Here is a 12,406-nt window from a genome sequence, read left to right as displayed (position 1 = left end):
AAGTCTTGTTTGGTGTGGAAGAGGGATGTGTATTTAGAGAGATGCAATGTGGTTCTTTGGTTGATTGTTCTTTGTGATTTGCCTCCACACACACACAAAAAGAAAATTAAGTTAGATAAGTCTAGTAAGTTGGGACAAATTCATTCATATTATTTCACATTAGAGATTTTCAGATAAAAACGGAATTAATTAGATATATACTTCTTTCGTTCCTTAAAGATGTATTTCCCCTGTTTTTCGATCTAGTCCATCTTTTTTGTGTAGAGAGAGCCTTGAACGACAAAACAACAAATGATGTAGATGAGATTCGATCCCACATATTGGGTACCACCCTTCAAGATTTTACCAACTAATCTAGTTGGCATCCTTTGATTAATCTACATCGGAGTACTATTTTTGAATGTGGTTCTCATAAATATGTTTCTCCTCAAACACTACACATAATCTGATTTAAATGTGAGTGCACCTGTATTTAGGTACACGTATACCCAGATACGGAGTATATAAATAGACAAGAATACAATTATAAAAATCTAGGATCATACATTATTTGTAATTGTATTTTTTTTTATACGTACTTACTTACTGCGTATTACCTCTGTTTCAAAATAATCTTTACATTTTCTTTTTTAGTCTGTTTCATAATGTTCTTTACACTTTATTTTATTTATTTTTGGACATTAAAAATTTACTACCTTATCCTTATTACCCCACAATATTTACAAATTTTTCAATCATTTTCTCTTACTTTATTCATTTCTTTCTTACACCTATCTTAATACGTATTTTTCTTTCTTTATCCATATTTTATTATATTCAACCAACTTTTCTACTTTTAACTTAATATTTATGCAAATAATAACCGTAAAAATCCGAAACGAAAATAGTAGTATATAATGTTGTTGGTGGATTCTGCTACTTATCTTTCGTATTTATAGTTCTGTACTGAATTACAGAGTACTTTGCATGAATTTGGTCAGTAATTTTACTTTATTATTTGGAAGCATAATTTGGTTAACGGGGCATTTTATATTAATCATGGGGATGTAGCTCAGATGGTAGAGCGCTCGCTTAGCATGCGAGAGGTACGGGGATCGATACCCCGCATCTCCATCAAATTTTATTTTATTTTAGAAATTGTGCTTTTTTAATTGTTGAAATGAAAAATTGACCTGGGATTTAAACTGACGCCTTTTCGGATTGAAGCCAAAATCTAACGCATTAGACCACTCAGCCAAATCGTCTTAACTGTAATTAATATTAAGTAATTGTAGTTTTGATTATTTTTATGAGAGTTTAATGGAGCAAGTAAAACAAGACAGAAGTTATGAGTATTAAAATATGGCGAGAGTACTATGTATAACACAATGTTGTATACTTGTATGATTGCATGTCAAATCATTAAGGTGGGAGAAAATAAAGTACGGGCCTAAACCAAAATTAGTAAACTGAAAGATGACAATTTCAAGACAACGTAAGAGTTTAAACAATCTAAAATTGATCATAACTTTGCTTTATTGAAAAAAAAAAGGAGTGGTATATATATGTATATGATCTAGACTTCTAGAGAGGGTTTTTGATATGTGATTGTACCTTTATTGTCGGTTAAGTTTTCTAATAATATATATAGTCAAAATCAAAGCTAACCTTATTAGTATTATATTAGTATTAGATGACATTTTTTTCGGGTATAACCAATGTGTCCATCATCGACAATAATAATTAATTTTCTTGTATTTTACGTTTTGATTAATTGGTGCGATTTTTTTTTGTAAGTTTTGCAATATAAATTACAAATAGGGTGGGAGTTCGAACTTAAAACCTATCATACATAGACTTTTTATTTTAATCAATAAGTCAAGACGTCATTGGTATATAGATAGAGAAAGAGACAACTTATTAAATATTGGTTGACGCGTAATTAAAAAGTGAAAATGAGAGTTAGCAAAGATTTGGACTAATTGGTACCTCGATCACTTTATTGTTCATTCAATATAATTATGCAAATTAAAGACGTGGTGTCGTAGTGTATGATTGACCAACATATAGTATCAATCACTTTGTGCTTTAATTCCATGGTGTACAAAAACTGATTAATTAAACTAATTGAATTCAATCTAAAAGTCAATTGCCTAGCAAGTTGGGTTATTGATGCCGGATCAATTTATCTGTATACTTAACATGACTTGTTTGATAGCCGTTTCACATAGAAGAGGTAATGAGAATAAATTTATACGAAGTGTTTAACTTTGTTGACAAAATACGTATCATGTCATTAATTATCCGTTGTAATAGAACTTAAAGAAGTTTCTAAACTTTAGAACTTCAGTTTTAGAGAGAAAGAAAGGAGAGAGAGCATTTTCATTAATTGAGAAGAATCAATCTTATTACAAACAGAAGTAAGAGTACATCAGTCTATTTATATACTTCCTCCGTCCCAAAATTATCTTTCTGCTTTCCTAAACGAGCGTCCCAAAATTATCTTCCTGTTTCTAATTTTGGCTACTAAGGTCTCCACTTTCTCATGTACTATATTAATTAAAATTGAATTGAAAACCCCACCCATGTACTATATTCCACTTTTCCAATGTACTATATTATCTTTCACATGTACTTTATTCCACTTTTCCATAAAACTCAATAATCATTTGTACTTTATTCCACTTTTTCATGTACTATATTCCCCTTTTCTTAAAATCCGTGTTTTTGGTCAAACAGGAAGATAATTATGGGACTGAGGGAGTAATTATATGATTGTGTTTGTTTGTACGGAGTAATACAAAGCTGATGTATGAGATCAAGAAGTCAGTTGTAAGTTGTAACTACTCCCTCCGTACCAGATTAGTTGTTACACTTTCCTTTTTCGTCCGTCTCAGATTAGTTTGTTACACTTCTAAATTAGGAATGACCCCACAATTATTATATTGTCTCTCTCTTCCCACTAATTTTTTTTTGTCCCCACACCCTCTCTCATTCAATTAAAAAAATACCCCACTAACTCCTATCACATCTACTTTTTCAATAAAATAACAATTGATAACCACACTACTACTTATCGCATTAAACTGTGTGCCCATGAAAGTGTAACAACTATTCTGGGACGGAGGGAGTAACTTGTACAACCTATAAGAGCAACTCCAATGGTTGGAAAATGGACCTGCTCACGAAAAAAAAGAATATATGAGCAGGTAGCTCACCATTGTTGCAATAATGACATCAGCAGCTACTAAAACATTGTAGCTATTTTGGGCAGGTAGCTCAAAAAATAAAAGGGGAAATATATGAATTAAATATTATAGGGAGCTACAAGGGATTGTAGCCCACCAATGTGAAAGTTTGTAGCTTAAAATAATTGTAGCTAGAAATATGATGTGCTAAACTTAGCTACATCACCTTGTAGTCCACCATTGGAGTTGCTCTAACAACCTAGTACATGTCATCAATCTGTGTGGTGAGCTGCCATGTCAATATGTCATTAATCCATGTATCTTGATCCTCCAAGTCAAACAACTTAGCCAGCAAAGTAGTGATTAACTGTTGGTTGTGATTGTTGTTGTGTTTGTTGTGATCAACCTGATCAGCAGCAGCTTGATCAGTAGCAGTAGCTTGATCATATACTCCAATAGTACTCAATTCCAAATAGTATGTGTTTTTCCATATATACCATCATAATTTTAAAAACCAAAGGACGGTATTATGAAGTATGATGATGTGGATGCATACACTCGACTGTTGTAGACTCACCTCATGGTCAAGGGTCTATGACTCTGTCTTCTGTGATTAGGACTAGACCTGGTTATTGGACAGGGTAGTTCAATGGATATAGGGTTAGGGTCAAGTTAATAGGGCTTTTATTGGGCAGGGCTCCTATTGGACAGGGCCTTTATTGGACAGGGTCATTATAGGGTCAAACTTATACTACAATTATTTTGAAAATTAAAATAGTAATGATACAAAAAATTACGTGTATAGCTTCGTATTTACTTGTAGTTGCACATGGCTCTTTTGTTTTTCATTTTTCATTGCTCGTTTATTGACCTGACCACTAATGACCCGCTATTGACCCGCGACCCGTTTTGACCCGCCCATTATCGACCCGCTAAAAATGACCCTTTTAATACCCGACCCTCTTTTGACCCGCACCGACCCTGACCCTCCCCGCCCGATAACCAGGTCTAATTAGGACAAACGGAAACAAAATTTAATGTTGAGGGCTAACCAAATAACCAAAGACATGGAAAATTGGAAATGCAACAAAATTAAGGGTTCTGAAATTCTGACTAGCTTGTGAAGATCGACTCATATATACGCAGTACTCCGTGTATAAGTTTCTATGCACGTAACATATTAGGTTTATTGGTTTATCGTTCGATTCTAGCAATTTTTAGAACAACACTCTAAGTTTATCACCGATCAAGATACAAAAAAATATAATACAACGTAGTTCATAACAATTTTAAATACCCCGTATACATTATATCAATAGAGCTAGTACGGTTCGCTTGGTCGTCCATCTCAAAACACTTGGATAAGGATCTCAATCTTTAATATAACCATTGGAAAACAATATCCAAGCTCTACTTGCTAGATTATATTTGAATTTATGCATCATATCTTGCATGATGCCGGCCAATATTTCATATTCAATGATTAACATTGTTCAATATACAAACAAAAATCTTAAATACGAATGATTAAGATTTGATGAAAGGTGTTAGAATTTACAAACATAACATATGGACCTATGGTGTGTGCACCCTATGAAATAAATAAGCTTCAACCTTATTCATTTGGGGTAGGTCACTTTTCTGACTCTTCTATCCAAGTTGAGAAGTTGAGGGTCTTTGATCATTAAATTGACAAGAAAACTCAATTCAACTTTATTGCCTACAAATGTAAAAATTAAAAAATGATCGATTTTCCTAAAAATTGCTAAAACGAAAAGTAGTTCCCAATTTGTATTTGTTTTAAAAAAAAATCCATGGTACCGTCCACGTACGATCAGGTACGAGTTTTGTATTTTTTATTATTTAAAAAAAGATGAACTGCAAACACCAGTAGAGGTTTAACAAAAAAAAACAACTAATACTAGTAGCGGTTCTATATGTTAAACCGCTACCATTGTTAGCGGTTCATCTTATTACCATTAAACTTAGTATGTGCATGAAACCTATGATAAGATGAACCGCTAACAGTGGTAGCGATTTAACATATAGAACCGCTAATAGTGTTAGTGGCTCTTTAGGTTAAGCCGCTATTGGTGTTAGCGGTTCATCTTATTATTAAAAAAAAAAAAAAAAAATCGTACGCGATCCTACGTGGACGGTAACATGGAAAATAGTTTTTAAACTAATGTAAATTGAGAATTAGTTATCGTTTTAGCTATTTCGAGGGAAATCGTTCATAAAAAATATCTCTCGTTTTTTTTTTTTTTGTACCCTTAAGTTTTGGCTTGATGAGTTAGTCGATGGGATTCTTCTTGAATCTCTAATTTTGCCTTTATTCCCTTCATCTGGTCGGATGTGATTTTTTTAGTTTTTGGTCTTGTCTACACTATTTTTTTTGTTCTAGTTTGGTTTGTTCTGATCTGAATATTTTTTGTGAATGGTCTGGTCTGGTCTGAATTTTTATGGTCAATCTAGTCTAATAAGCAATAAGGTGAAAAAATCATTAATTGTCAAAATTTTCAAATGGTGTTTTTCTTCTATCAGACCGTCTAGTATTACTTAATTGGCAGGACATGCTCGGAAACTTTTTAAGCTAAAGTAAAAGGTGGAAGACGTAACATGTGATCTAACATTTTCCCAACTCATACGTCTTTTACAAAAATCAGTAAATGATATGAATTACGGGTAGAAAAAATAGCATATATTCATTAAGGACTTAATGACCATAAGGATGCATTCTATTAATCTAATATTCACTTATTTAACTTATTTTTTCAAAAATAAGTGAAAATCGGGTCAAAATAAGGCCTTGTTTGATTGATGTCATTTGCCCAAGTCCATGACCACAAACTCCAAAAACATTGGGCCATTCTCAATCACTGCTCACATTAAAAAAAAAATAGAATCTTTTAAATAAGAATAAGACCCATCTTAGTGAGAGTTTTTGGTCAAAGTTGAGCAAGTAAAATGAGACGGGATAATATATATTAAGTATTTGTGTAATATATGGGCAATAATCAATATGTGTTCAAGATATAATATATATGTTCGAACCTTTCACTTTATTGCAAGTTGCTATATTTCTTCAAAACAAAAAGTTAACAACTGTGACTGTCAAAAAAAAGAAAAAGGAAAAAAAAAGAAGTTACCAACTAAGCCAGCCTATTTATTTAGATCTTAATTTTACGTAATTATTTTTACGGTTTTTTCATGAAATACCCTCGAGGTTTCGCGTAATGCACCAAATACACCCGCGTGTTTCAAAATACATAATATACCCCTATTTAAACTTATTTGCACTAAATATCCCTGAACTTAACGGAAGTCTAACGCCGTTAGTGATTAACCCCAAATCTGTTAATTAAACCTAATTAATTAAAAAATTAACTCCTAATTAACTAATTAGCCCCCAATTAACTAATTAACTTCATCTCCTTGCTTCTCTTCCTCCTCCTTCCCACCATCACTCAATTCAACACCACCATTCTCCAGCATCCCAACCCGACACCACTACCCCAACCGGCGGCACCACTACCGACCTCCCACCACCACCACTACCGAACTTCCACGCCCATCTCCACCTACCTGGGGAACCGCAGCAGAGGCAGCGACGGTGGTGGTTCGACTCGCTCATTTCTACCCACAACCGCCACCACCCTTAATCAAAAGTCCCCCGTAAACCCCGCCGGCAAACCAACCTACGCTACTTCATGTGGGCCCAAGCATGGTGGATCGGCTCGCTCATTTCTACCCTCAACGCCCAATCTGAAGACCCAGAAACCCTAACCCCTAATTGATCAAACCCTAACCTTCATCTTCTCTTCTCTTTCCCCATACTATTAATGGGATTATGGAAAAACAAAATTGGTGTTTGGGATGATTTGTGATGATTTGCGATGATTAAGCACAAATAATGGGATTATGGAAAAACAAAATTTGTGTTCCCGGCGGTACTTTGAAGGCGGTTGAATTTGGGATGTTCTAATTTTATTTTGGTTTGTTCTTGTAAATTGGTGTTGTGTGGTTTCATATTAGAATTGGGTTTGATTTGTTATCTGATTTCTTGTAATGTATCCCTTCCCCTCTCATTCGTTCAAGCCAATTCCATGGTAGTTAACCATGGATGTCCTTTAATCGAAGCCCAGATCCTCCACCATTGTCGTAGTAAAGCTCACAACTCCCTCCACTACTAGCAGCAACTGCGTTCGACTTCGACGAAGCCCACACGTAATTTAGTGTTAATGGTGATGGGGTAAAGGTGGAGAGATGAAAAATGATATACTTCGTGGAGAGTTAACAGAATTGAGTTGGGTTGTGGAGGCATGGGTTCATGAATAGGGAGCAAGAATAGGGGACGGTGAGGTGCGTCGGCGGCTCTGACATGTCAAGCGAGGGAGCCGGAGTATGCCGACGTGACGCAAGGGCCAACGAAGGTGTTTGCAGGTACGGTGGTTATGGTATTAGGACGACAATGGTGGATTGGTGTTTGTTGTAGTTAGGTAGTTATTAGGATTAGTTTAGGATAGTTTAGAGTTAATTAGGTTTAATTAGGTTAATTAAGGGGTTAATTAGATTAATTAGAGGTTAATTACTAACGGCGTTAGACTTCCGTTAAGTTCAGGGGCATTTGGTGCAAATAAGTTTAAATAGGGGTATATTATGTATTTTGAAACACGCAGGTGTATTTGGTGCATTATATGAAACCTCGAGGGTATTTCATGAAAAAACCGTTATTTTTATGTGTAAGGGTTATTTGAATGATGGGTGGATCTTTAGTCTTTACCCATACGGGTACTTACCTCGTCTAATGTGTGGTGAAAGACGTGTATTTTACCGCTATGCCATTCATTTCTCGGTGGCTAATGCGGGTGTTACGCCCACATACTTATAACGGGAGGTGCCTATAAGAACAAGCAACTGAAAATATGCATTAACTGACTTAAGTATCAGAGAAAAAGATGATAACTACTAAATGTAACGACTCACTTTATTAATTGTCAATTGATTTTAGAATAGGATTCATAATGCACTTATATAAGTCCAACAATAACAAGGATTCTAAATTTTACTCCGTATTTTTTGAGGGATTTTAATAAAGATCAAATGTTTACCTTTATTTCCACTTGAAACAAAAAAAAAAGGGAGAACCTTTTGGGTTTTGCGTTTTTCCTTTATACTAGTTGGTGGTCCGTGCGCTAGCGCGCACGACCCCCCAAGATATAACAAATTATTTCCCAAAATGTTGCATAAATCACGAGTTTAATTACCCTATAGAAGTAGTTAAAAGCGTGGATATAGTAAAACCTGAATTCCTAGTATATTTCCTAGGAAGTAGTTAATCACAAGAAATGTAGGCTGCGTTCTATTCACCTGATTTCCACTTATTTTTCGTGAACTTATCTTATCTGAACTTATCTGAACTTAACTGAACTTATCTGAACTTATCTGAACTTAACTGAACTTATCTGAACTTATCAAAACTTATTTTAGTTATAAATTGTACTTGGCCAACACTTATTTTTCCTGAACTTATCTTATCTGAACTTAACTGAACTTATCTGAACTTAGTTTTCCTGAAATAAGTAAAATAAGGTGAACAGAATAGGGCCATAGTTATTTCCTAGGAGCATAAAACCTCAAGTGGTCTATGTTCATTATTTTATTACGTACTCCGTATTTATTATTATTATTATTATTATTATTATTATTATTATTTTAATATTATTATTAATATTTATTTATTATCTATTTTTATTATTCATTACAATAATAATAAAAATAATAATAAAATTACAATAATAAAAATGAATAATAAAAAAATAAAAAAAATAAATATAATAATAATAATAATATTATTATTATTATTATTATTATTATTATTATTATTATTATTGTTATTATTAATATCTAAAGTTATTGGAACTTTTCTGAACTTATTGGAACTTATCCTTAACAAACATTTTTGTGTAAGACCGTCAAACGGTTAGACAACATTTTTGGTACTAACTAAACTAGTGTAAAACATAACTAAAAGTAATAAAATCGTAACTAATTGAATAACAAAATAGTTAAGGTATAAAGACAAATTGTTAAATTTATGAGTCGAATAGTTATTATTTTTTAACAAACTTATTATTAACTAAAACTCATAAAATCTTAACTAATTGATCTCATTGCTTAACTAATCAGTTTTATTGTTTAATTAATTGGTTCAGTGCTTAACTAATTGGTTCGGTTGCATAACTAATTGGTTTCGTTGCTTAACTAATTGAATTTCGGGCTTAACTACGGAGTAACTGATTTTAGTGATTAACTAATTAGTTAAAGTGCATAACTAATTGGTTTCAGTACATAAAAATGGTCTAACCATTAGGCCGTATTTCCTACAAATTTGTATATCAAATTATCTGAATTTATTAGATTTGTAAGTAAATTAACCTCTTCCTTTTATCTTAATGGGTTTCTCGGGTCCAATACATGTTTTTTCTAAAAATTAAACAACTTTAAATGGTGAGATAAAGGAAACTTGTAAATTATATTTGGGTTAATCATGATCCTAAGTAGTCTAATTGTCGGATGCTAAATTGCTAATCATGCTATAACTTATCAAACGGCTCATATTTCTCCCCCTTAAATATGAAAAATATCATAAAGTGGAGTAACATGTACTAGTTTCAATGGTCCACGTAAAAGGAGCTCTTTTCTTTTTATATCCCTAATTGCTATACCCAGGTACAGCCAAGATGGCTGTACCCCTGCCCAAAACGACGCTGCAGGTAAAATACCCAGGTACACCCAACTTGGCTGTACCATCTTTACCAATAGAAAACTGAACAAAAGCAGTACACCCAGTACACGTATCCAATCTAGCATAAGACCTTGTTCTCTTCCTTTTTTCATCTTTAACCCCTTCGCAGCTACACAAGAACCGTTTCATAGTATAAAATTCACTGTTTTGACGCTTCCGACCTTTCCCAACCCTAATACCAAAACCTTTACTAAAAGCATATTCATTATACAAATCATAAGCTTCGTCTTCATTTTTAACTTCCTTCATCATTAACATAGATTCTGACCCTTCAACAAAAAGACTTACTTCCTTATTCACTGCGAAAGGAAGAAATGTTCAATGTTAAACTAGTGATTGTTCAATGTTAAAATAGTGAATGATCAATTTCAATAATAACTAACAATGGAAAATTGAAATGTTCAATATCCTTAAATAAAATATTCAATATTAAAATAGTAATGTTAAAAATAGAATGTCCATTGCTTAATTAGGTGTTGTTCAATGTACTTAAATAAAATGGTAATTACGAACATAGGTAATATTCAAAATCATTAAATAAAATGTTCATTATAAATTATAAATAATGATAAAATACTTGAATTAAATGTTCATTGTAACATAGGTAATGATCAATAACTCTTAATAGAAAGTTTAATATAATACAATACAATGTTCATTATCTAAATAAAAAATATTCAATATATTTCAATGCAATGTTCATTACTAATATACGTAACATTCAAAGTCATTCAATAAAATGTTCATTATTGTTGTAGACAATGTTCAATTTCCTTGAACTGAATATTCATATATTTGTTAAGAATGTTATAAGTAAACAATGAACAATATTTTCTCTTGGGACAGAACAATTCAAAAATTCATAACATAATATGTATTTTATCAAAATATATAATGTTCATAAGATCTGAGCTAAAAATTCATTAACATTATATACATTGATAATAAATAAAATTATGAATAAAAATCGAACAAAAAATAACGTACAATTGCAAAAAAATAAGAAAATCTGCAGAAAACAAAAACAAAGAAACAAATCAAAATCGAAATATCCAGCGAAAACACGAAAAATAACAAAATTCTAAACACATTTTATCCAAAATCAAAATATAAAATCGAAAACAATCAAAACCAAAAACATTGAAATCAAAACAAATAAATGAAAATAATAAAAATATAAACTTACGTTCTGACATCAATGTACTTAAAATTCCAGAATTAGATTCGAAAAGAGCTTCAGAATTTTCCATAACTGCGAGCTCCATGGAAACAGAGGAGAGAGAAAATAGGAGAGAAAAAATCGAAATAAACTCTAAGAACAAGATATATCGCAACTTGAAGAAGAAGAAACAAAAAAAAAAAAGTTAGAAAACTTAGGAAACTCATGAAGGGGATAAAAATACGCTGAACGGCGTCGTTTTCGGGGGGTACAGCCAGCGCTGGCTGTACCCGCATCACACGACGTTGTTTGATTAGGGGTACAGCTGTGCAGCCAAAAAATTGCGTTTCTATTTAATCTCCTGTCCTTCTCTTAGATCGTTTTTCAAATTAACGGTCCATATCAGATGGATCCTTATATGGGTCTTTTAGGCCCATTTAAGGACCACCATTAGCCTATGCACAAATCATTAATCTCATAATTTCTTCTTTTTCCCATTTTAAAGGATCTAATCATTCATGATGTACTAGAGTGTGCTACAACTTTTATTTAAGACCGAAGATAGGACAAAAGTTACACTTTATAATTAAAAAAATTACATTCTTATAGTTAAATAGATATATTTTAATAGTTATAGGTTGCGTGGTGATGTCAACGATCTTATGAGTGTGAATTTATTTTATACAAAACTTACTCGGAATGTGTTAGCGTCTACACATGAGAAACATTTTATGGCTGATAAGAAAGGGGAGTGTATGACTAATGACTTAACCAATTAGTTACTGTCTATAGAACTTTGTTTGAGTTGAGTTTCAAATACTCATTATTACTTTCCTCTGTGTTTTTAGTTGTTTAATTTATTGAGCTTACATTTGTACGGGATGTCCTACCGGCACATCAGTAGAGCACCCTCTACCCAGATATACTCCAACAAGTCATCCTAAGGCTATAAGCTCTAGTCGGCCTATACGACTAAGATAATCCATCCAGCTTTATTTAGCCAGACTGGACCATGCCAGACCCGAAAGACACGAGTTATAACCAAGCGGATAATAGATCGTACCATCCATACGGTCATTCGTTTATATATATATGGACCCTCATTAATTGTCAAAGACATAAAAACATCACCAACAATTCCATTTAGCATTTATGACAGAGCAACATGCATTAACTAACTTAAACATCAGAGGAGGAATTCTCGAATTACCCCCGAGACTAGTTAACATTTTTACTGTGCATGTCACGGTCGAGGCTTGATTGGAAGATCGG

General features: G+C 32.8%; 1 protein-coding gene and 1 non-coding gene across 2 annotated transcripts; one reads left to right on the top strand and one right to left on the bottom strand.

Annotated features, from left to right (window-relative positions):
• Positions 1–1,040: 1,040 nt before the first annotated feature.
• TRNAA-AGC (transfer RNA alanine (anticodon AGC)) lies at positions 1,041–1,113 on the top strand. The gene has a single exon. It is a non-coding gene; the product is annotated as a tRNA-Ala (tRNA).
• An 8,645-nt stretch (positions 1,114–9,758) lies between these two features.
• On the bottom strand, positions 9,759–11,513 carry LOC130467165 (uncharacterized). Its single transcript, XM_056835596.1, has 2 exons — positions 11,162–11,513; positions 9,759–10,274 (listed from the first exon to the last, which is right to left on the bottom strand). The coding sequence occupies exons 1-2, from the start codon at positions 11,238–11,240 to the stop codon at positions 9,883–9,885; spliced, it is 471 nt and encodes a 156-aa protein (XP_056691574.1). The 5' UTR covers positions 11,241–11,513; the 3' UTR covers positions 9,759–9,882.
• Positions 11,514–12,406: the final 893 nt, after the last annotated feature.

This window comes from Spinacia oleracea, chromosome 2 (genome assembly GCF_020520425.1).
Source record: "Spinacia oleracea cultivar Varoflay chromosome 2, BTI_SOV_V1, whole genome shotgun sequence".
Classification (NCBI taxonomy): domain Eukaryota; kingdom Viridiplantae; phylum Streptophyta; class Magnoliopsida; order Caryophyllales; family Amaranthaceae; genus Spinacia; species Spinacia oleracea.
This window is presented reverse-complemented; position numbering and strand designations above follow the sequence as displayed.